Raw genomic sequence first — 25,419 nt, forward strand, 5'->3', positions numbered from 1 at the left:
TATTCATGCTCAATTCCCATCATGCCCACAGAGCATGCCTGTCAGTAAACAAGAAGCAGCACATTGCTTCTGCTTCTACATTGCAAAAGTTAAAACAGATCAAGAAAGATTAGGCTATCATAAAGGACATAACAAAATTAGGTACAAAGCGACATACATTCACACATAAGAATATACTAAATATGGGGGTTGCTAACTAGCACTTAACATGTTTTGCGTGGTGAATGGTGTTTTGTTTTATTTACAAGTTTGCGTCATTAGGGGTCATTTTTGCGTGTAAACAGGGTAAAGGATTAATGAACAACTCAACAGTTTATTTACGTTAAAAATTTTGCTGTATTTTGACATTTTGCTGATAATATTTTGATTATCAATAAAAATTTGAACAATACCTCCAAGAGTCAAGTGACCTTGTTGTGTATCTATAAACAACATATGTAAAAAATAAAGTCCAACAACATCAGGTAATTGGAAGTACATACACATAAAATATCATCCCAAAAAAAAAACAGAGATTGCAATAAAATAATATCAGATCAGGGAAATAGGTTTTAGACAAGAAATGCTGACAAGGGGAATAATTCATTGTCTCTAGATGAAAAAACATCTATGGTCAAAGTTCCACAGATGCAGATTAATATTATAGAGTTGAAGTAACTTTGCAGGTTTAATAAAAGTATTGCACTGCATTTTCTATTATGCCAAAATGGAAAAAAAAGCCAAAAATAAAAAAAAGGAAATATCAATTTATACGAAATGGCCTATGCTTCCCTGAGAATTCTCCCTACAAGTACCATATTTTCATTTTCATTTCTTTTCTTAAATTGCAATTATAACCCAATTTTTACAGAAAAAAATTATACAAGAAAACTGAAACAACAACTATCATTCATGATGGAAGAACAATTTTTTTTTATATTTCAACTGGAAGAGTTATGGACCCTTAGTAGCACTTCCTGAACCCTGGGAGATTCATGAACAGCCATCTTCCAAAATGTATGTCATCAGTCTACAGAACACTAGCAACAATATAATTTCAGAAGATGGTGAACTATGACACAAAAAAAGGTAATAAAATGGGCAAGAGCATTTTGGCAAGTTGATTAACATTTCAAATAACTTTTAAATTGAACAAGTTTAAATTATGATGTTTAACGAACAATAGAGACTAGTTATCCACTCAAAGTAATACTCAGACATCACAGATTAACAAATCTTACATCTTGAAGAGACATTCACTCACAACTTACACACCACAAAATACTTTCACACTAAAAGAAGAATTGATGAATTAATTCTTCAACAATATGAATATAATGATACACCCCTATCATGACAATACAATTCTTCTTAATCTTGTGTCACTCAAAAGTTAGAACTACTAACAAAAAGAGCTGTAAACAAAAATCATTTTAAATGAAAAAGAAACAACATAAAAAAAAATCAATTGCACAATAAATATGGTAAAATAAAGCACCTAACTGATCTGTGTAAGACCGACTTCTACCAGTGACTTTTCATGAAATTATTTGCTAACTGAAAAAGGCTGACTGAAACAAAGGAACACCAAACATTTCCCCCCATAATTTCTAATCAATTCACACTGTACATATATCTGTGCAGCCCCTAAAAAAGATGTATCTTTTCAGCTTCTGAGATAACAAGTTTCATTCCTTTGTATACAGTATCAATGACCTAGTCAGTTAACAAAACTTTGGTGGCTACATCTTTTGCTTAAATCTTTAAGCTATAACCGTAATTCAAGATTTTTAATTAACACCTCAAAGGAAGACTGCTCTATATCATTTGATACATTTTTATCTTATGGCTAGCTTATCAGTGAGCTGCCTGTGTTTTAGTCCTCCACTATTTCAAATATATATACATGAATGATATATATTCCTCCTTGTGTAAAATGAGAAATAATATTGTGGTTTTAAAAGCAGTAAAAGTCATCAAAATGACTGAAGCAAAAAAAAAGTGACTAACTTTCAAAAATGAACATTAAGCAAAAAAAACTGAATGAAAATGTAAAAATTGATGTGAAGTTGGATGAATGAATCCATGTGGAGAATAACTTTACAAAATGTAAATGTCTGAATCGCAATAATCTTCTACTATGACTCTATATAATACAGACTAGACTGCAACGAGAAATAGCGGAGAACTGAAACACCAGGTAACGAGGTAACAGTAACATTTGACTAGACTTTTGTTCAATATAAAGCTCCATACATGAGTATTTATACAGTACCATTATGACTCACCATTCTGTGGTATAGCCATACTCTTAGAGATTCTTATGAAAACATCCATATGGGAATCTGGTTTGATTTTTTATAGGGATTAAACATTTCATCAATTAACTTCAATTAATATCGGTCTTTTAAATCAATACCAACTAACTCAAATTTGAATGCAACATTCCTCATTATGTCAAATTTCATTTGAGAACATCAATTCCACTAGTAGACAGTATTCGAAAAATTTATAGCTGCTATTTTTAAACATACTCATCAATTGAACTGAATTATATTTGAGGATTTGTTGTCATAAATATTAATTTGATGGTTGCAAATAAACGTTTACAGGTTATGCTGACACATTGCCAGTAAACTCAATTTGTGACCATCGAATCCATGACTGAAGACTCCAAATACAATTATCTCTTAATTATCAAGTACTGAGATATTTTATTTTTTGAACTATTTAAATAACTCCATCTCAAAATTTGAGAGAGAAATTAATCATAATTAGGTTCCTGTTAAGGATTCAATTTAGAAAATTACAGGCTTAAAAAAAAAGTTCTAATAAATTGTCAGAACTCCCATTTAAAATGTATTCCTAGAATCTCAATGACGATTTTTCAAAGGTGAAGTTTTAAACAATGGCAGCGTATGACAAATCTCAACAGTGCTCTACAATAAATAATTTAAACAGAAAGCACCAATTCAGCACTGAAATATATAGCATTGCACTTTTCAGTATAAAAGCTGTCCAATACTGTTAGGAAAATCACCACAGAATCTTCTGCCTCACGTCGAGCCTTATCAGTATGGAGCAAATCTTTGATAGGCTCCCCTGTACACTGTTGCCTGTGAAATAAATAGTGGGTTGTATAGATGTTATACAGTAAAACCTATTAAACCAAACTTTCTTTGGTACTTTAAAATAGGTTTGCCTTAGACAGGCGTTTGGTTTACTAAGGTTCAAAATACATTTAAACTGATATAGACTTTCAAAAGTGTCTGGTTTAGACAGGTTTCCAAATTTTTAGAGTTTTATTTACATATTTCATTGTAATTTCATAGCTAGTTTCATATATTTAATCTTACAGTGATTTTACTTTCACGAACATAAACCATGAAGTCAGTTTTAATCATTTCTAATCTATTATGTAGCACTATCACCTTTCGTAGAGGGTATTTACAATTCTACTCATGTACCAAAGCTTATTTTTTAACGATTCCAAGAAACCAAACTAATCTAAGGAATTTCAGAGCTAAACTGCAATGAAATCCATCTTCAACTTTTAAGAAAATTTTTCACAAGTATTATTTCATAATACAATTTAAAAGAGGTTAAGCTTCATCAAACATAACACAACATTTTTTTTATAATGGAAAAAAAGCTAAATATTGAACTTGAGTTATTTCCCTTATGTCATACTTCATTTTCTTACCCCATAACCAGCAACTGGTCCAATACTATGTCCTAAATATGGATCTGTGTATTCCCTGCCCGTCAAACCACTAAAAATAAATAAAATTAATTGTAAAGACCTGCTTATGCTACTTAATGTCAATCCACATCATGAATTTTGTAATTTTCAGCAAAAGTGCTATCGGGAGATACAACCGCATAATTTGCAGTCAAAATTTGTAAAAAACTAAAGAGAATCAGAAAAAAAGTAACACATCTACATGTACCCCACCCCTAATCCTTGCCTAGTGGTATTATGGTATTAAAAAAAGAGGTGGAAAAAGTCATAACTCCACATAATAATACAATACTAAAACCACTGATTATTGAAAAAGTTAAAAAGCAGCCTCTAAGGAAGATGAATTGCAACCTTGTTACTTTCTTGAAAATGAACATCATTTACAAATATAAATTGTTTACAACAAAATATCTGGGACAGAGGAATAGTAGCAGCAGTATACTGTTATGTAGTAATTCTTTAGCAGAAATTTGCAAAGCAAAATATGTTTAAATTATTTTTAATTCATCCAAGCTTGTCTAATAATGTTATTATATTATTATGTTATAATTCTATTTTTATAATTCAAGAGGATGTTTTATCTTATTTTACTCAGGAAGGCAAGTGGGCAGAAACTTATTGTAAACAATATGACAATGAGAAACACTTACGGTAATGAACCAGCTGTGTATGTCCCAGCAACCATTTGAGCTGTAGCTACTGCTGGAATGGCCACCCTAGTGCCAGCTGTTGGGTATGGCTGTGATGCAACCAACTGAAAAAATACAAGACTCAATTAATCTGGTAAAAAATCACCCTTAACACTGCTCTAAGCCTTTTGTCTCTGCATTTATCATTTGTTGAGCAGCTTGAAACAGCAGAGATTTTCATTTACTATCAAATACTAATGTCATTGCACAAGAATTTACATAATAAAGTGCAAGAAGTACACTCAAGTTTAACATACACTGTACATGTACCATACAAATTAAAGAATGAACATATTCAAGTAAATATTACTGATCAGTTGTCATTTTGGCATAAAATATTCATAATATCATCAATGTAAGCAAATGCTGAATTACACAATATGGTCTGTTAATAAATAAAGGGTCATTCAGAATTCATCATTCCATATACAATCAATTTTCAACTTGTGACCTTCAGAACTACATTAAAGTTTCATAACTTATAAAATGCTAAGGCTCTGAAATAACTACAAGATCAATAGACAAATGCTTATGCAAAGAAAAGGGGAAAGACAATGAAAAAACAAACTCCTTCATAATTTAACCCAATTAACCTAATTAATTACATTTTTGAAAACTTTCTTTTTGGCATTTTGTCAAAATTACTGGAATATAACCTGGAGCATTTCAAAATATATATTTATCATCACTTGGTTGACATGGATGATGATTAAGAGATCATATCTTGATATTATTTATTTCTATCCATTAGCACAACAGCTGGGTCAAATGTTCCAAGATAAATATTTTTCTGAAGATATGATAGATACTGCCATAAAATAAACATTAGGGTAACCAAAAATGTATTTCTTCTGATTTTTTTAAATACATTTAGGTGAGTCATGTATTCATGATTTTACAGACAATTTTAAATTATAGGAAGGGGGAAATGTAACAGACCTGGTAACCTCTATCAGCTGCTGCATACGTTGCTGCTAAGTAGGGATCTTGAATAATTCCTCTGCAATGAAAATAAATAAAATTTGTTTAATTTGCTAATAGATAATAAAAATTATCTACACTAATCATTTCCACCAATTATCTTTTTGTTTTATAATTGAATAACTAAACTTCACAGCTTCTTTCTGTAACTCAGGTTAATCATATAAAAGATAAATTCATGAATATGTAAAAGAGGCACTATAATACTAGGATATATTGATAACTGCTAAGAGGAAAGTTTTTTGAAGTTGGCAAAAATATTTGACAAGGAATTTACTTGTCTCCTGCTCAATCATGAGTCAACAGCCTTTAATCCAGCAAGTGTACTAAAAATTAAATATACTACAATACTCTTTGTGACCCTTATTCTCGCAGGATAAAACTTACGCAGCATATGGCAAAGCTGTGGCGGCTGTAGCTAATGGTGTTGGATGTCGTACAGCTGCTGCTGCGGCAAGAGCAGCAGCACTGTAAACACCTCTGTTGGCAGCAATGGCTGCAGCAGCTCGTCCCCTTGTTAATGCTACTCCTCTGAGTGCAGCAGCTGAAAATTGGTTCACAAGCATGAAACTAAGGATGGTGAAATAAAAAACACATAAAAACAACTGAGCATGCTAATATTTGTATGTGCATTTTATGTGTAAGAGATACAATATGCAGATTTATGACATCTATGCAAGAGACTGTCTATTTAGATTCAGGCATTACACAGTATCAGACAAAATGCTGCAATTTGCAACATGTTTAAACATACTGAACAGGCAACAGTCAAAAAAGATGATAAAATTAAAAGTTTTGAACTACAGACACCAAAACACTTACAGTTAAAGGAAGTGGTAGCAAGTTCTACAAGGAGAATTTTATTTTGTAAGAAAATGAGGCACATATGGGTTGTTCATAAAACCGCCTACAGTACTGCACAAAAACTACACGAAAACATACTGGGAGCGTTTGACTGCCAAACACAAAGATTTAAATTAAAAGGAATCATTCCCAATGCATTGTTTTGTTCAACCGTTAGTCTATTTCTTTGCATGATGCCGACTGGGGAAGACAAATGCAAAATCCTGTGGATGCAATTTAGACATTGTTGAGTTATCTCCCTCTTATCCAAACATGCCTGTTATTTGAGATTGTTCCCACATTAATATTTGTCATTCCCAACCCATGCCTGTTGCGTTGTAATTTTTGTCTCGCATTGTACCAGCATAATAGAAAAATCCAAGGCTAAAAATTACTCCATAATGCAGCATGCAATTACAGCGACATTTTACAATGGTAAATAAGAGAAATAAAAATAATATGGCTGACATTCACACATGGCGGTATTTTATCTATTCTCTAAGAGAAAACTTCCTGCAATTTGAATAAAACAGATTAAAATTGTTGCTTAACTGCATACTGCAAGAGGAACCTATACTTTGGGCCTTTATTTGGAAGTTTATCACTATCATTTGCCTAAAAATCATAATTTAATAACATTTTGAAGTAAAATAACAGACCAAATGTACAAAAGTTTTGAACTGCTATTCATATTTTTTTACATTTGAAGTTCCAAAAGAATTGATTTAGGATGAGAATGCAGAACTCCCAAGCCATTACAATGGTTCTAAGGCCCAAAGTTTTGACGACAGTGTATCTTGTATGGGTATCTTACCATTCGGGATTGTGGGTGCCGCAACTGATTTTTTGGTCAAGACTCGGGCAGTGGCATTGTTTACCTAATTTATAAAATGGCAACAATTTAGAAAGCAGGAAGGATTATACTGACAAGCATACAAAAGTATCATACTAATGGTGTGAACATCTCCCTATCTTTCCTTACTGAGTTTCAATACATCTCTTTAATTTCACTTGGCTTGTTTGTAAAGCCAGACTATTTATCACAAAATTGACTTATCTGATCAATTTAACAGGTAAAAAGACCCAAAAGAGATCACTTAAATGTCTATTTTCATGTTAAAAAGACTTAAGCCTTGATTGATAGGGAGATTGTCTTGGCTATTCTGTAATCCTTAAACAAATTTGAACTTAAATCTCTTTAAATTGATTTAAAGTCTTCTACCTCAATAAAATATTGCTTACACTAGAAGATTAGGGTAGGTATGAAAAGAAAACAATAAGTAATTGAAATCGAAATTATCCCTAAAGAATAATATTGAATGATTTGTCCACCAACAATGACCTAAGACTTATCTGTATAGGTATAAATTAAAAAATATCATTTTTTAGCTCAATATTGCTTACAGCTTAGAAATTGATTTTTTTTTTCATGAAAAACATTCCTTACAGTACTCAATTGCATCGAAAATTTATTCTTACTATGAAAAGTGGAAGGACTGGAGAAATATATACAGAACAGCCAAAGATGTAATTCACACACAAAATAGTTACTAAACAAATTCACATAAATCCAACCATTTGAAAATGCTGTTTTGAAGTATAAGTTGAAAAATTCTAACTAACAAAATGAATTTAAGCCCCTTGAATTACTAAATTCTTTAAATGGTTACATAAGATAATCAATAGCAAATATTGAAGAATTACTGTTTTCCCTAAAAGAATTAGACATTAAATGGAACTAAACTTATAACAAAACAGCAGTTTCAGGTTCATAAAATGTTTGGCAAATCATATCAGATACCAAAACACCTGGCATTTCAGAAGTAACAAAGATTATAGATACAAAATTGGTTATGATTGCCATTGGGGTTCAAAGCCAAATTTCTGAAAATTACAGAAAGTGGGAAGTAAGATATCTGTCTAATGGTAGAATTTTTACTGTTGATCTGATTCAGTTACTTTATCAGAAAGATTTTGAATAATAAATGACTCTGTTGACTTAATTAAGATAATAGCTCTGTAATTTCCCTAAAGATCAAATACATCCAGATGTTCTGATATGCAAAAGCCATATAACAATTTTCTAATATTAATAATCGATTTTTCATTTGCTATATGATATTCAACAATGCTACAGGAAAACATCATTTTTTAATGTAGAATTTTAACAATAAAAACAAGTTTCATTTATTTCATTGCAATAAAAATTTAATTAACTAGGGTCCAATTTCAAAAGGCAACTCAACATGATTGTTTTTCACAAAAAGGACATGATCTTTGTTCTAAATATGGACAGAAAGTATTTAAAGAGACTCCTTTCCAAATACAAAACATACTTGTTGTAACCTTCTATTAAATTTTGTAAGATAAACTAGTATTTTTTTTTTAATTAACATGTTACAATTCTATGTGATTGTTAAAATTCTACAATCTGTGTTTCAGGTTTTTTGTAGGTATCAGATGTATTTTAATATTTGAGTAGTATTTTAATTTCACCCTCCAAACTAAACTGTAAATGTACCAGTAGACAAATTTGAGATGAATTCCTAATAACAGGTAATTTCATATACATATGGACTAATATATATATTTTTTTTTAAATCTTCCATTTCTACTAAGAGTATTAACCATGCATTTAATAGGAAGTTTAAAAGCCAAACTGGACGAAATTAAAATTTTATCAACAAGAACTGTTAATTTAAATTGCTACACATACAAAAAGTTCCAATAACTGTTTAAGCAAAAAATCTTAACACCCTTTAATTTTCTTAGCATAGGCAAATTCTCTACTTGGATACATGAATACAATCATACTGGTACATTTACAGGAATTCCCAGTATTTCTTTTACTGCATGAGAAATATTGGTGTTCACCTACCTACCGCCCTAAACTAGGGAACACCCAATCTTTATCATTGGTCTGCTAACAAGATATTAAAAAAAACTTTTTTAAGATTTGTTTTTGGTTTTGTAAGGGAATTAATGATATAAGTAATAAAATAAATACATAACAGCATAGAGAAATGCCATGTGAATTCAGTCCACTTACTATAGCTAACATACAAACGTAACAAAGAACATAGGAGGCATCAAACCCAACTTAAAATAGATAAATAGAATTACACACTCTGTGATTTGTATAGAGAGTATATTGCAGCTAAACGTTCCTTGCCAAAATGCAACGAATTAAAAAACACTGCTTGGGTGATACGATACAAAGAAATCATTCATTTCCACATTTTTAGATATAGGAGAACAGAAATATAAAATCTCCAGCATTCTGACAGCCAAAATTCAGAAGTTCATCAACCATGAGTAATTTTCTTGCATGGAAAATTTCGGTTTAAAGTAAGTTCAAATTTCTCTGGTTTGCTAGCCACTTTTCAAACAGTAAGTCTGTATGAATGTGTGAGAAATTTTCATTGAATAATCTTATATGCAAGAGATAAGGTTTAAATGACTCATGCAGGAAGAATGACCAATCATAAGTTAATAAAAAAAAAACAGGCTGCAGAATGAAAGAGATTCCAAAAGTACTCACAAGATCAAAATATGTAAATATCAAGTACGGGCATTTCTTTATACTGAACAATAATTAAAAAAACTTGTATAAGACTTAGCAGTTGGTGTTGTGCTACCACAAATTGGACTTTGGACATGCACCTCAATCTTTCTTCCCTCAACCACCGTGCCGTTCATTTTCTCTCGTGCTCTGTCTGCCTCTGCACTATTTTCGAAAGTTACAAAACCGAATCCCTACATGCATGAGGAAAATAAGGAGCATGCATTAATTCGTGCAAAACAACATATTTCTTATGGCATCAATAAAAAAACATGTATCATAATTGTCATTTTTTGTCATAATAATAAAAAAAAAAACATGCATGATTTGAATAATATTCAATAATAGTCCACTTTAAATGTCCAGGAGGGACATGCTCAACTTTCTACAAAGCTTCGACATGCTGTCATGCCGCGAAAGCGGACGACACCATTTGATAAAGTTTACAGTGAACATAAATATAAACATATAAAAAAGATAAATCATGTATATGTAAATTTTTGTAGTGTATCAACAATCATTTTTTATAATATGATAGGTTTTAGCAAAGTGACAATCAACAGTTCCTTAGCAGCAGTGTTTACAAAATGTTGAACTTTTACTACCACCAAGAAGGTTGTTTTCTGAGGCACAGGAAATTTTACTTTCTATCTCTAGTAATGGATACCAATAAGCAATGAACAGAGTTCAATTTACTGTTTTAAGTACCAGTCCATATAAAATTCAGATACTGCCTATGGTAAATGTAATTCATGGTGTAGAAAAATCCACAGAACAAACGATGCCTATTCAGTCTACATTTGCTATATTTTTATGTGACAAGTCTTTTCTGTATTTAGATCTGTACTTTTGAGAAAACTGCAGTTTAACTTCCCAGCAACACCAATCAAGAACAATAACTCTTGCAAGATGCTAATCTCATGTACAATATATATAAATTTTATCTCAAAAGCGCAACGCCCAAATGAAAAACTACAACTGTTTCAGAGGTCTATAGCTGTGTCTTAACAAGAAATAAAAGTGAATGTGGTGGGTTTTAGACATGCTGTCTGATTTTTATAGACTACGACTTAAATCATCAATTTAGACATTATTTTGTTGTCCTGTCACTACGGCCTGATGGATCTCATTAAAAAGTGAGAAAAAATAACAGTTCCAAATGACCTAATTGATTGTCTGTTATTACAAGACTTGGAAGAAGAATGAGTTCCATTGTACAAGATGATTCAATTTGCCATCTTGATAGCATGATGAAACATAGTTATTAGAAGAATTAAACTGCATGGTAAATATTGAAGATCAAAAGAATTTAATTTGGATGTTTTCAACCCTGTAACTATTTCTGTCTAGTTGATAACACAAAAGAATTTTGTTTATCATAAGGCACAGTATGATTGTAAATCTGCCAAAACCATATCACAACAGTAGATTAACTTCATATCAAAAAGCTGTGAAAAAACTGCCAGAATTTCTTAACATCCTCTCTTATTTCTGATAAAACAGTCGTTTTGATACAAAATGGCTACCTAAAACATTAGATCTGTTAATATTTTGGATGCAAGTCAAGAATTCCCTGCTTCTTTTTGTCCTGCCAAAGGCATTATTCTACATTTAACTGCAATTTTTACTCAGACAATATTCTACTTTTTTAGAGAAAACTCATATCTTGTTTAATGATACAGAACTAGAGAAATAATCTGGCAATTTTCACAACTGTTTGTAAATAGCTGAAGGGCTGTAGTTTTTAACAAAAAAAAAAATTCATTACTTCTTCTGCTAAAAAATGAAAGTCCTTCAAGCTATTCAAACAAGTACTTTGAAATATTGTAACAGAACATTGACATGATATATTTATAAAATAAAATGACAGACATGGCATTATGAAAAGGTCAAAGTTTAAAAGTATTTTTGAATTGAGAATCAGAATAAGGCAGAACCTTTTTTTCACAAACATTTTTTCAAGACATTAAATAATCTGTCATCTCATTTTACAAGTACATATTTTGAAGATGCATATCAAAATCAAATTCTTGACGCGTTTAAGTAATGTTTTTTTTTTCTTAAATATGTTTCCGGTAATTTCATTTGGATGTGACAGCTTCTGAGTTTTAGTGTAATGTGACAGACTGTATAGATTTTATGTCTATATTGTATTGCTACTGAAACATCACCAACAGACATGAAGTGTATATCATAATTACAATATCTTTTCTGCATGATGAAACACCAGTTATGGTAACCAAAATAGTATTAGTCACAGGTATACAATTGTATCCAATTTTTAAAAAAATTTGTAAATAAAAAATCCCAATAAACAGAAACAATTCATTAGTTATGGTCCCCATGCCAAAAGAATAAGTCAAACAACCTCATTTATCAATTCTGCAGTAAAAAGAAAAAAATTGAAAAGAAAGAAATCTAATTCAGCACGAACTTCATGTAATACACCAAGATTTTTTGTGTCAAAATTTAACCTACCATGAAGAAAAAGAAAAATGAATTGAGTGCACTTGTAGTTTTGCACTGAATAATATAAATAAAATTAAAACTGTTCAAATAATCCTAGGTCAAAATGGTATTGCCAAATTGTAAAGGGAAAAGACCAAAGTTCCATCTGGGAGAAACAAGGCAGAAAATAACAGCTAGAGATAACAAATAACAAGTTAACATCTGTTAGTATTCTTTAACCCGATCATATTATCATTCAAAAATACACCTGAAAACCCTCTCTAAATAAGCTAAAACTCTAGACAACTCTACATTTAACGCAGACATACATAGGAAAGCGATGACCAGAGGATATGTTTCTGGAATACGGAGAGGCATGCAGTGTACTGAGTTACCTGCCCTTTACGGATACTGCATTAGAGTAACAATGTTCAAAGGTAAAAATCAGTCTTGCTACAGTTGACAATTTTGTAAGCTTATGTTTTGCTGAGTTAACACATTTTTTAAAAATGCTTTTTTTCCTGGAGAGCATGTATCTTTTAAGTTTGCTTCATTAAATTCTTTGTGTATTTTTGTTTAATGCCAAAATGTGCTTTTCTTTATACAAAAAAAAACTGTTCTATGCTATATGTAAGTTGTCTTAAAGGATTAGCTAAATTGAGTTTATTAGAGTTTTAAAACAGCAAATTCACTCAAAGAGAATTGCAAAAATAATCCAATTACATTGTATGTTCAATTTTCAAACAAAAAAAAATGTAAACAAGACACAATATAGCTAACCCTCAAGTGTAAAACAATTTCCTGCCATCACAAAGGAATCTGAACTATTGAATTATATTGTAACCAAACCCTTATTCAGACACAAAAATGTTTTACAAGATACTTCAATAAAAAAGGAAATATTGATATTTTTCAATCAATAAGCTACGAATGCTACAATTATAGCATGTTATTGTATGGATGCACAATGCCAATAATCCCTGAGTATTTCCCATTAATATCATTCTTTGAGAGGGCAGGAAATGGTGATATGCATCTTCAACTACAATACAATTAGATCATAAAGTATAGAATCACTAGATTTGTGAGATGAATCATCATAGTTGAACAACTTTATAACAAATATTGGAACAATATTTCATGTTTTAGATTAAATTACAAGTAACAAATCATAAATCAATTTGTAATCAATGTTCTCTTCATTATGGTTGATACAAACCTCAATTACGTAAATTCAACTATCTGACAATATAGAAATTTTCTAATTTTGAAAACTTTGTGCATTGTATTAAATTCAATATGATGATTCCTTCAGCTTATAGAATTTCTTACCTTGGATCCTCTCTCGTTGAAAATGATTTCTACATCTATGATTTTACCAAATTGCTGGAAAAAAGAGAAATACATGTATCATTATTGTTGTTAACAACAAATTAGACACACTGAAGTGGGTGTCATGTAGCCTTTGCTGCACTAGAATTACATATTGGACAAAACTTCAAGGGAATATTTATGTTCTATTTTAAAAATTGTCTCTCATTTCAGTATAGTGCCTAAACATACTGGAGAGATGTTTCTTCATCATGAAAGTTTTGGGATAACAAGGATTCAACCTGACATTTCTCATCAAACATTCAACATTGAGATTCGATCAACACACCAAAAAGAAAAGCATTGCATCAAATAGGTACTCTCAAGGGCTTCAAACTTCAGTGAAATGTTTATCAAATCTATACTAACCAAATAATTTGTTGTCTTCTACACGGAGTAAAAAATCTATACTGAAAACTGCTTAATCAGAGAAATAATTGCACAAGACGTTCTCCTAAATCGAGAATTACAAGCAAATCATTATACCATGACACAAGAAATCAAGGCCCAATCACGCTTAAAAGAAAAACTGTGATGTGGGAAATACAGACAAAGGTTGATTCAAAACAAACAAAATAGAAAATAGTTTCAATTTTTTTTTTTTTTAGAGTTTCTCAAATAAAGCAATTATCAACACGAAGACAAACTAATTACATTTCGTATTATTGATAAGGTTTCCACGTGCATGATAGCATCATGGCAAGATAATCAATTTCTCTATTGATTTTGTGGAAAAATAGGATGTGATATAATTTAAACAGGACTTGCTCTGACAATCTCATTTAAATTTCAGCTGAACAACTGAAAGCGTTATCCCCAACGGGTAAAAATTTGAAAATTGTACGTTATTATTTTGGAGACAAGAAGATAAAGTGTACATAATAGGCACTTTAGCCCTTGGCATATAACGAAAAATTGTGTTGTGGAAAAATCAATACTTAAGTAACATCTGCTAGTGAGGCTTTACAATTATTGTCTCTGAGTTACACATTTCACTTTTCTTCTCCAACACAAAAAGGTGGTAAATTGAACACTTTGAAGGTTATGAACATAATGGCGGTAATTTGGATGTTACACAAATGAGCAGAGTTCTAAATTTACCCAGACATGAAAATTCTATTAAACAGAGGGTGATCATAAATGTAAGACTTTCTCACTAATGAGCCACCTGACAAAACACATCAGAAATTTTCATAACTGTCATGCATTAAAGAACATTAAAATCACATCAAAACAGCTTGCTTCAGGTCAGGGGAAAAAAACATAACACATTGCTAAAGTCAAGAAAAACAACCTTGAGGAAAACTAAGAGTATTTATATAATATCATAAATGTTTTTCACATCACGACCTCAAAAGTGTTTAATTTGATGTTTCAAATTTATATGAAAAGGTTGACTGGTTTCAACTTAGCTTTCATTCAGACAGTTTTAAGATATGTACTTGATAGTTTCAGAGTGAGATATGTACTTTTCTTCAATATCAAATTACACATTGGTCAAGCATTAAGAATTTTAACCTGAAGGCTGGAATACAAAAGAAAGTTTCTGACCTGTCTACATAATGTGGAGACTATATGATGTAAGTGATGATTGAAAAAATATGATGGGGTTGGGAAGAACAGGTTAACCCCAAATTATCTCCATTTTATGTACCTACCCCTAATAAACTTTTCAAATCAGCTTCTCTGAATCTGAATGGGATATTTGACACATGAAGACGTTTTGGACCAACATTGCTACTTTGTGATGCTGTAGAGGTTGCTGTGGCGGCTGAGTCTGGGGATGTTGCCTCCCCACTCTCTAAATCTGTTTGCTGAAAAACAAAAACATTCTAGTCAAAACAATGATTCGTTATATTCTGCTACGTTGAAATACAAATATCAAGTGTGTAAGATTTGTGTTTAGTTTTTGGTGTTATTGTGTTGTTTACTTCACTGGTCCTCAAATTCATGTCAAGCCATAGTGTAATTGACCCATTCCTGGGCTTGTAAAGTAGTCAATAAATAACTCTTCATATGCTTGAAGATATTTTTTCTGCGTTTTTTGTTTACAAGACAGAACAACTCTTTCACATGATCTACACACTACTTTCTAAAATCTAATCGACTAACCGAACTAAAGAGAAACTGTCACTCCAGAGCTTTCACAACTGAATTCCACATTTAGACCAATGCATAACTCTTGCCCTTAAGGCATCAATACTTTCCAGGATGGGAGAAATTGATTCTTAAAGATTAAGAGCCATGCCAAACTTTAAACAAGCAATAATCAAGAAAGGTTTGCCTGGTTACATCCAAACAATGCAAATTGTGTTTAATTTTTAAACAACAGCTATACAAAATGAGATGTGGGTTGCAGTCTTCCCACCACTTCTCCATCTTTTTTTTTCAAGGGAAGCATACAGAATATTGGGGAGAATTCAGAATCCCAAACCATGACTATGTATTACAGATTAACATTTCCTCCTAATACAAGACTGGTACTGATTTTATATCTTTTCTTGCCAGATTTTTTCAGCAGCACACAATTTCTCATTTCCTTTGGTAATTTGAACAATGGACTAACGATCATAAATCTTCCCAACTTATTTACAAATAGATAGGCCTCAGGATAAAATTCGCTTTCATAGAAAATCGATTCCAATGATGAAATATATGGTTTAACCTTTCTGCTCAATCTGTCCGGCTGAAATAGACTAATTTCTAATTCCTCTAGGGGCAATTGATAGAAATTTCTAGTTCTACATACACAAGATTGCTTGCCAAAATGATAGAATGGTGAAAGTCATCAAAACTTAATGAAACTGCAGCCAGAACAGACAAGTACCAAGTAATATAAAACTGTAAGAGCAAAATAATGCTACTCTGTATTGACTCAGTTTACATAATGTCCAGAGTCAATACACAAGGACATGGCTATAGTTCAGACTGGGAAAATTTTTCATCTAATAACCTTAAAACATTACTGACTCATTTTGAGCCTTAAGTACTAAGTTATAGTGTTATATTTGAAAAGACGAAACTAAAAATAAAAAGATCTGAATAACTATATGCCTGAAATTCCAGAACTTGCTGCCTCCACAAAATTTTCACTGAACAATACCATCGAACTATTCACCAACTGTGATACAAATGTCCAGATAATCTTTATGTTTAGGAACCTTGTTAGGAGTCTAACATTGAAACTCCATTAAATCAATGGCTTTTTGTAGAATCAGACTTGATATTGAAAGGAAAGGACATAACCCATGATGAATCGATACAAAAACAGACAAAATAGACTGCCTTCACACTTATTACAGTATTTATAGGGTCTATAGCTCAATTTTCCATTTCCGACTCTTTCCCTACAAAATTATCTAATTATCAATAAAAGATATGATGCTACAACTCTCATGGGTCTAGATCACTTTCTATCATGTTTGGAATGAATAAAAAAAAAAGTATTTTTCACATGCAGGCATTATTAATTTGATATACAGTTATGACACACATGAGGGTACTGACAAGATAGTAATCGATACTGATGGATTCTAGCAAATAGCATCATAAAAAGAAGTTGCAGGAAGTGAACAAACTAAAGCTTATATAACTGATTTGACATAAGCATTACTTGTCTTTTTTTATTGTGATTTTTTTGCATGTCTTTTTTAAAGCACATTTTATTTATTTTTTTATCAGTTGTATCAAAAATATAACCCTTATCACTATGTTCCAAGCAAAAATTCAAAGAATATACAAATATTCATAAATGCAAATTAAATCTTCTAGCAATTATATCTATATTAGTACACATTAATGTTGGATCTATATGCTGATTAATATTCTAGTTTACATATACATTATAAAAAATATGGCAAAAAACATTTAGCTCAATTCCTTCACCAACATAACTGGAGCTAGCCACTAAAATAAAACATAAACTGCCTGTCTCCAACCTTTCCACAAGGTACATACAGGGTTGAAGTGCAAGAAAATTATATATGGTGCTGTAGTTATTTGTCATAAGAGAAGTTATTTCAAATGTTATGTAGAGTACTTCAGTAACCTTTCCTTTATAAAATAGAATATTATATTTATTTCTAGAGAAGTGAAAATACCCTTTAATGGATTTTGTGCTTGTCAAAAGATTGGAGTGAAAATTACATTTCTGGAAGGCAAAGATTGTGCTGCAAATATTGGAATAATGCAACCAGTAAGAAACAGACAAATGCCAGCATGAAGTGGTTAATTCGAAAGTCTAATTTCAGACATTATCTGATTTCTCCAATTGAGCTGAAAATAGAATATGCCAGAACTGTTGAAAACAGATGAACATACAAGATGTACCAATCTTATCTTTTCTTTGTAACTAACTAACTGACAAACATGGTTATTAAACAAAATAGCTAGCAAGTCAAAATTGGTTTTAAGTAGTTGTCTTTGTAAGAATCATGCAAAATCTGAAAAATGTGATACACCCCAAAAAAGGCTACATATTTTTATATTCGTAATTAAGTTGTTTTATGGGTCTATACTATGGAATGTGTAATTATTCATTCAAATCTGCCTGCTCTTAGGAGATAATTTACATTTGAAAACCCAGTAGATTCTATTGTATTTCAGCGTCATTTACAGAGTTATCTCCCTTAATTTTGAAATCTACAGAGCATTCTATATAATTTTTATCTCATAAGAACACAGGTTATATGAAAAACCACATGATAATTTCTGTTTACTATGACATTTCAAACAAAATATCAAAAATAAAAATATGTAGTCTTTTTACCCATGAATCACATTTTGCATGATCCTTAGCTGGAGTGCTACTTAAAAGCTCTAATTTTTTTTTAAAAGTATGAATAGCATATTAGAACATTTTGTTGAAATGACAGACTTTTGATAATTTTTTGCTCATTTTCAATGAAAGTTATAAAATGACATTTATTGCGTTAAAAGGCTCATACATATGATAGCCTTTACTTAGCTGACATTATTTTTCTGTTTCTTGACTACACTGAATAACTGAATAGAACTGTTAAGAGTCTTGAGTTTTTTTGTCTAAATTCCTCAAATAAATAAGTACTAGTTTGAGATCAGACTAAACCTCCCGGCACAACATTGCATCACAAAGAAACCCTCATTTGTCTGAACAAAAAATTACAAATAATTTTTTCTAAGAATATTTGAAGACTTTATAAGCATGTACAGTATCAGTAAAAGTGAAAATCAGCCAATTACATTCAGTAATTCAGTGTAATTTGGTAGTTTATATGGAATTTTAAACCATAAAATTTCCCTTCTATCATTTACGGAGTTGATCACTGACTCATGTGATGACAGATAATCTATAATGGAATATAAATGACACCAATTATCATGTAAAATTAGAGTAATCCCCAGTCCTACACCAAGTATAGATTTTGATAATAGCTAGCTATGGAGCTCTCAGTATTTTTTACATTGACTTTGACAAGAGAACAATGATCAACTCAGTCTCATATAACAAAGCCAGTCACAGATCTTTGAATTTCATGTTAAGTGAGTATCTCAGTGAACTACAAAAGATGTTTACTTCTGAACAAATGGTTGGATGAAAGTTCAGTCTGACTATTTCCTACTTTTCAAAAGCCAAATAAAAATATACTGGTAATCTTCTTGAATTTCCATGCAATATCCATGATCAAAAACAAGAAAATCTGTCATAACTAACAGTCTGGCTTTAGGTTAGACTGGTTCCCGATCGCAATATTCAGTATGTTACACGTATACAAATATACGTGAGAGTGTATTGCTGGTAGCTAATACCTGAAACGTAGTACCGGGAACCAGGATAGCTTTCGGCTGGAATTGGTTGGTATCATTTCCATTTCAATAGACAGAAAAAACATGAAATACATAACGACTTGTGACTAACTTAACATAACAATTTGGGCCATGCAATTTAATGAATGATGAGTGGATAAAACCTGTCCAATTCCAAGCTGCAATTCTTCATAGTGTGAGGTTGGCATCAATATATTCAATGGCTGTCCCTACAATATGACACACAAGCAAATAATTGTTATCATCTTGTATTATCAAATGGTGTTGAAGGTAAGAAATACAGAATTCAGAGTATGTACAGTTGTAGTTGTTTTCAGAATATCAACCTCATAGAATTAAAGGTTTTTACTCCCTACACTGAAATTTTTAACTCAAGTTTGATTATTTTTACACTTTCTGGGATTCTGTTTTTACAATTAAGTATTACAATAAATTAGCAATCCTGGAAAGATCATTAAAAAGACTTAATTTATTTTTACCCCATGTTAAATGGTCACTTTATTTAACAATGAAGTCGAAAACAGTCATTTAGAACAAAGCACTTATTTAGTATATTCACTGAAGATTGTGATAAGCTTCTAAACAAGGCTTTCCTTCTTAGCATGTTACAAGCCAAATGCATTCAACATCTTGTGCTGTTACAGCCACTTAAACTGAAAAAGGAAGTCACTGAAAAAGCTTCTTCAAATAACCAGATGTTATAATGAGTCATATGAACCTGACAAAGGCTTCTTCTTAATACTGAGTGTTAAGGGTGATGGATGGTCATGGGATCCAAGTGGGAAGGAGAGTTAATGTTTTAGACACAATCACAAGTCAATAAATTGTGTTAGAATTTTATCAATATTAATTTTGTCAATATCATGTTAAAACTCCACAAAAAAGGGGTCACACACAAGAACACTGTACTAAAAATATAAAATTGTGCTAGCTTACATGTATATCAGGAACTTAAACACAAAAATGCTCCTGCTTCTATGCATTATCTTTATAAGCTAATAGAAAAAAACAATTTAAAGGCTTTCCTTTTTTGAGCCCAAATATTTTCAATGTACACATTTGACTAAGTGTAAAAGTCACTTGCAATTATCCATCTTGTAAAATATCTGTCTAAATTCTAGTACAGTATTGTAATCATTTTAGACAAACATGCCAAAACCAACTTCTTTAAACTGATTTTTCTTTTCCAAATGCACTAGAAACTATGATGACAAAATGCATGGTATAAAATGACCCTGATGAGTAAATCTAATTTGTACCCATATGTCAACATTTAATTCCCAGTCAATCAACACCATTGACAATTTATGTGCTGTAAACAGCAGAATTAATAAGTCAAACTTGACAGTGATGACATCAAATTTTTCAGGTTTATTGCAGTTCAAAAAGGGTCAATGGGTGTGGTCAGCACTCAATGTTCACATTTTTTGTTTTCCTTGAAGTATCAAATTCAAATCTTTAAAATACAGTATACATTTATGTTTTTAGATATGTGACATATTTTTGAAAAAAGATTACACAAATTAAAAGTGTCTTTGCCTGAGAAATGAAAAACTACTTCTAAAATTTATTTTTTAATGAGAATTTGATGCCATGTATGAACTTCACAAAGTTAATTACACTAAAAGCATGCACAGAAATCTGTTCTAAGTGCCCTGCTGGTTAGGTGGCAGCTACCATTACCGCAAACTTCCACAGCACTCTGTACATGCTAAGAAAGTAAGGGAACGTACATTTATCGACCTGGCTCTTACCGTCTGCTGTTCTACCCCACCATTGGGTGTGACGGCAGCTGTCGTAAATGATGATTGTTCGGATTTAAATGGTGATGTGGCTTCTGAGGAAACACTGACTGGCATAGCTGAACTAACTACGACCTGTGTATAATCCTGTAACCCTGTTGTTTGTAGACCACTCTCTGTGAGACCTGTCTGAGTTAGGCCTGCCTGTGCTAGACCTGTCTGTGCTAGTCCAGCTTGAGCAAGTCCTGCTTGCGTGAGCCCCGCAGGTTGAGCTGCAAATTGGTATGTTGGGGGCATCTGACTTTGCACCATGTGCTGAAAACAAAAATACAAAAATATGAATAATGTCAACTTACAATGATATTAAATATAATATTACAATAATATAATAATATATAATATTATACAAATATCATTTTTTTCCCCACAAACCAATAAAAAAATATCAATTACATTTAAATTAGGTTCATTCATATCCTTGGTGAAATTGATGTATTTAAAGAGTGAAAATAAGTCATTTACTTCTTAACTTTACTTACAAAATGGCAGTTCAAATCATGTGAAACAAATTTATAGTAAAAATAAAGAATGATAAAGCTGTTCCTGTTGGATGAATATAAACCCTTATCATCAAGCACAAATTAAAAGCTAGATTTCCTGTCACCCAGGTTTATATATATGTACAATTAATCTACAGCTTCCTTGACTATAATATAATCCAATTATAAATACACACACACACTTCCTATGAATATGTATACACAACACACGTAGCTAACATTAAACTGCAGGCAAAAATATTTACCATCATGGCGATAGGAGGAAATGCACAATTCATAGATAAACTTGTACAGTTACTAAAACAGTTCAATAAATATCACTTTTCTGAAGTTATTTTCATGTAATCAAGTTATCCCTACACTAGGAATAAGAACAATATATCCTTTTCAAACCCATCATACTACTCCACCCTAGCATTTGACAATGCAATATGAATATAGAGATCACAAAATAGCTGTCTACACCATGACTTGGTTAATATCAGTTCTCCCAACAGATAAGAATTTATTAGACACAATTTTCGATATGAATTCCCTACCCACAATAAAGGTCAGCTTATGGTAAGATCCAAACTTTTCCAATTTCCATAATTGGATACTGGTAACTCCAGGGTTTTGGATTCATATACCAATGTTATATTTGACCATTTTTGACCTTTTCTTGAAAATAACACTGACCAATAAATATGACGTTAATAACCTACATACTTTATTAAATTTCTTAAAATTGTTAATTGTATTTTATATCATATTTGTCAAAACATGAGGGCTGAGGACTTGATGGGGTTTTCCTAAATAGAAGCTTAAAATCAATACCAATTTAGTTCTTTTTCCATTTTTACTGATAAATGTGGTGTTTATTTAGCACTGCAACATTGCAGGCAGCCAATGTTTTAAAGAAGATTATGCAAATTTTTTTTCTACAACAAGCAGGATACTCTACATTTTGATCAGTGTCTAATTTCATTCTACTATCAAGGAACAATAGTTTGCATCAGACATCACAAGAACATCTGTCAGCCAATTTTTAGTTACTTTATCCAAATGCTGTAGATGAATTCTCCTGAGGACAAAAACTGTGGGGTTAGGACAGACAAATATAAAATGTAGTACAATTCATTAAAAAAACAGTAACTTAACCCTCTCTCTCATTGAAGTGAATGAATTGATTTAAAAGTAAGCATGGACTTATATACTTGTATTGCACAAAACACTGTCTAAGTTTGGGCAATTGCTGCAAAATCATGGAGATTCTAGCACTTGAAAATATGTAATTTTTAAGAAATATATATGAACATTTAGCATTGTCTGTCCATTACTGAAATGTACTTTGATTATTGGTATTAAAATTGCCTTCATTTTTCCAACTTTTCCTGTTTGTTAAATGTTGATCTCACAAATATTTTACCAGACAAAGGATACTTTCCATAGCTAATTGATTGATCTGTCTTTTGTTTGATTGACATAGTAAATTTCTAATTCATATGCCAAATAAGTGTGTAATTAACCTAATTGCATTGATTTTATACAAAAGATTTGTTTTTATCACTTATATCCAGGATATATTACCTGGTATAATCAGGTTATCAAAGTAATTAACATATGTTTTTTGCAGCTTTTCAAAGGTTTGATGGTTTAAGTGATTGGCTGATTTGTAAAAATCAAAGTCATACGATAATACTACTTTTTAAAAAGAAATTTCTAAAGTACTTGCAAAACTGTAAATAGGGAGTCCATCATGAATCATATCATACATTATGATGTGAAACATATTTTTTTAGGAAAGCTATAGATTAATTTGTTTAACTTTATTGATTATAGACACTCAAAAGATTGAAAAAATGCTCAATTTTGACCATATGTCACCAAAAAATTCCACTAACAGCTTGTTATTATAATAAATGAATTAACAGAAATAAAACATATTTATCAATTGGAGTAACATGTACAACATGAAAATGCAGCATAATTGTTAAAATAACATTAAGCATAACATATTTTATAAAATATTGATTGAATTGGTTTGACTATACACAGGCAGGAAAATCCCTACTAATACAAAATGTCCATAACTACATTTTAAAATCATAACAATGTCAGAATTTGATGACAATAATACATGCTGTACTCCATCAATCAAAAACTTTCTAAACAAACCTGTTTAATGTGGATAGGATTCGATATTAAAGTACTTCCAAGAACCATGTTTAAAATCTCTTGTTTTCCTGATTTCACTTGAAGAAAATCACAGAAGATGATGCTGACTATTGACCAATCACAATCTTAACACACACTGATTGCTTCTGACCCAAGAATGGGATCCAAATAGATGTTTGAGAGTCAATAAACAAAACTGACAAGAACTTCCTCCATTAAAATTATAATCCTGCAAATATACAATCTCCCTGGGGGTTTCAATAAACAATGTCAGTATAGAGCATCCCTACAGTTTCAGTTACTAGTCGTGGTTTGACACTGTTCCATATGATTTGATGACAGGAAGGACTTGCCCCTTAATACATTATGTATACATATCAGTTATGAGCTGTCACAGCTCTAGTTATACACAAACATACACTGGGTTTTCACACCTAACTCACACACATTTAGAAATATCAATTGGTCACAGCTGATCTTGCTGTTTGTTTATTCTGATATTATCCCCAATCAACAAAACATCTGTCCATTAATGGGAGGGGTAATATCCAGGAAATCCATTTAAAAAAGAGTGTGTGGACAATAGCATTTGAAATTAAACATGTAATTTTCAAATTCAAGTAAATTATATGAAAAAAGGATGAATTAGAAATAAATGATCAAAATCATAAAAAGTTAGAAAGACCATACTTGTAATCCACAAGTTGCAGGGATTCAAATTAGCAGTCCAAGGTCTGGGACCTTTAATTTCTAATGCAGAACTTTTGAAATATCATTTACCTAGGTCCTGGACCTACATGTACCTATTTAGGTTTACTCTTATTGACAAACTTTCAGCTTCTTATACAGGGCCTTTCATTTAGTATGCAGAAAAATCCTGGACCTTTCACTCTTGAAGAAAATTTGAACCCATGAAGTTGTAAGAACCTGAACAAAATACTGCCATAAACTGGACATGACATTTGTAAAATAAAACTCTATCTGGTTGTACATTACAAAAATCTTTTGAAAAAGAAAAGGGGTGTGTGACCTACATAACATGCATTTCCAGCATGACTCAGTGACGGCTAAAGCTCATAATTTCACAACAAACCCTAAATCCAACAAAGAGGTTGAGAATCTGACAATTACAAATACCATAAACCTGGTTCCTAAAGTAAACTTTTAAGCCCCAAGAGCCTGAGATATAGAGGTGTTTTTCTATAGTAACTCCTACAAAAGGTAGAAATTTGGTTTAAATAAAATGTGCTCTGGAAAGTAAACAACAGAACTTCTTAAATGGTTTAACCTTAACTGCAAAATGATCACTGGTAACACTTTAGAGATTTCATAGTCCCTCCAAATCTTTTCTATCATGTCTACTTAGCATTTACACTGCCTGCTGATTTACAAGGGCTGACATTGTACAAGTAAACAACAATAATTTGGTTCTACACAAACCTGAAGAAAACTATTTGGCAGAGGGAACTTCTTAGAAGATTGCGATAATATTGCCATGTACACATTAATCAAGCCTGCCATTTCTCTATATCTAGTCCAT

The 25,419-nt window shown here is 31.4% G+C and overlaps 1 protein-coding gene across 23 annotated transcripts in view; it reads right to left on the reverse strand.

The window, feature by feature from the left end:
* Positions 1 to 293: 293 nt before the first annotated feature.
* The window catches only part of LOC148619535 (RNA binding protein fox-1 homolog 1-like), a 43,577-nt gene continuing 18,451 nt past the window's right edge, over positions 294 to 25,419 (reverse strand). For 4 of the 23 annotated variants that reach the window (XM_088579538.1, XM_088579552.1, XM_088579547.1 and 1 more), the window contains 12 exons: positions 21,154 to 21,477; positions 19,564 to 19,629; positions 15,274 to 15,429; positions 13,577 to 13,630; positions 9,898 to 9,990; positions 7,049 to 7,112; positions 6,214 to 6,237; positions 5,779 to 5,935; positions 5,350 to 5,410; positions 4,372 to 4,475; positions 3,683 to 3,752; positions 294 to 3,095 (listed from right to left, as the gene is read on the reverse strand). In XM_088579538.1, the coding sequence (XP_088435664.1) occupies positions 3,051 to 3,095; positions 3,683 to 3,752; positions 4,372 to 4,475; positions 5,350 to 5,410; positions 5,779 to 5,935; positions 6,214 to 6,237; positions 7,049 to 7,112; positions 9,898 to 9,990; positions 13,577 to 13,630; positions 15,274 to 15,429; positions 19,564 to 19,629; positions 21,154 to 21,477 (1,218 nt within the window). In that variant the 3' untranslated portion in view covers positions 294 to 3,050. The other 19 variants (XM_088579542.1, XM_088579560.1, XM_088579557.1 and 16 more) reach the window with 13 other exon arrangements.

This window comes from Perna viridis, chromosome 4, assembly GCF_037379345.1.
Source record: "Perna viridis isolate PV_CMFRI_1.1 ecotype Kerala chromosome 4, ASM3737934v1, whole genome shotgun sequence".
Lineage (NCBI taxonomy): Eukaryota > Metazoa > Mollusca > Bivalvia > Mytilida > Mytilidae > Perna > Perna viridis.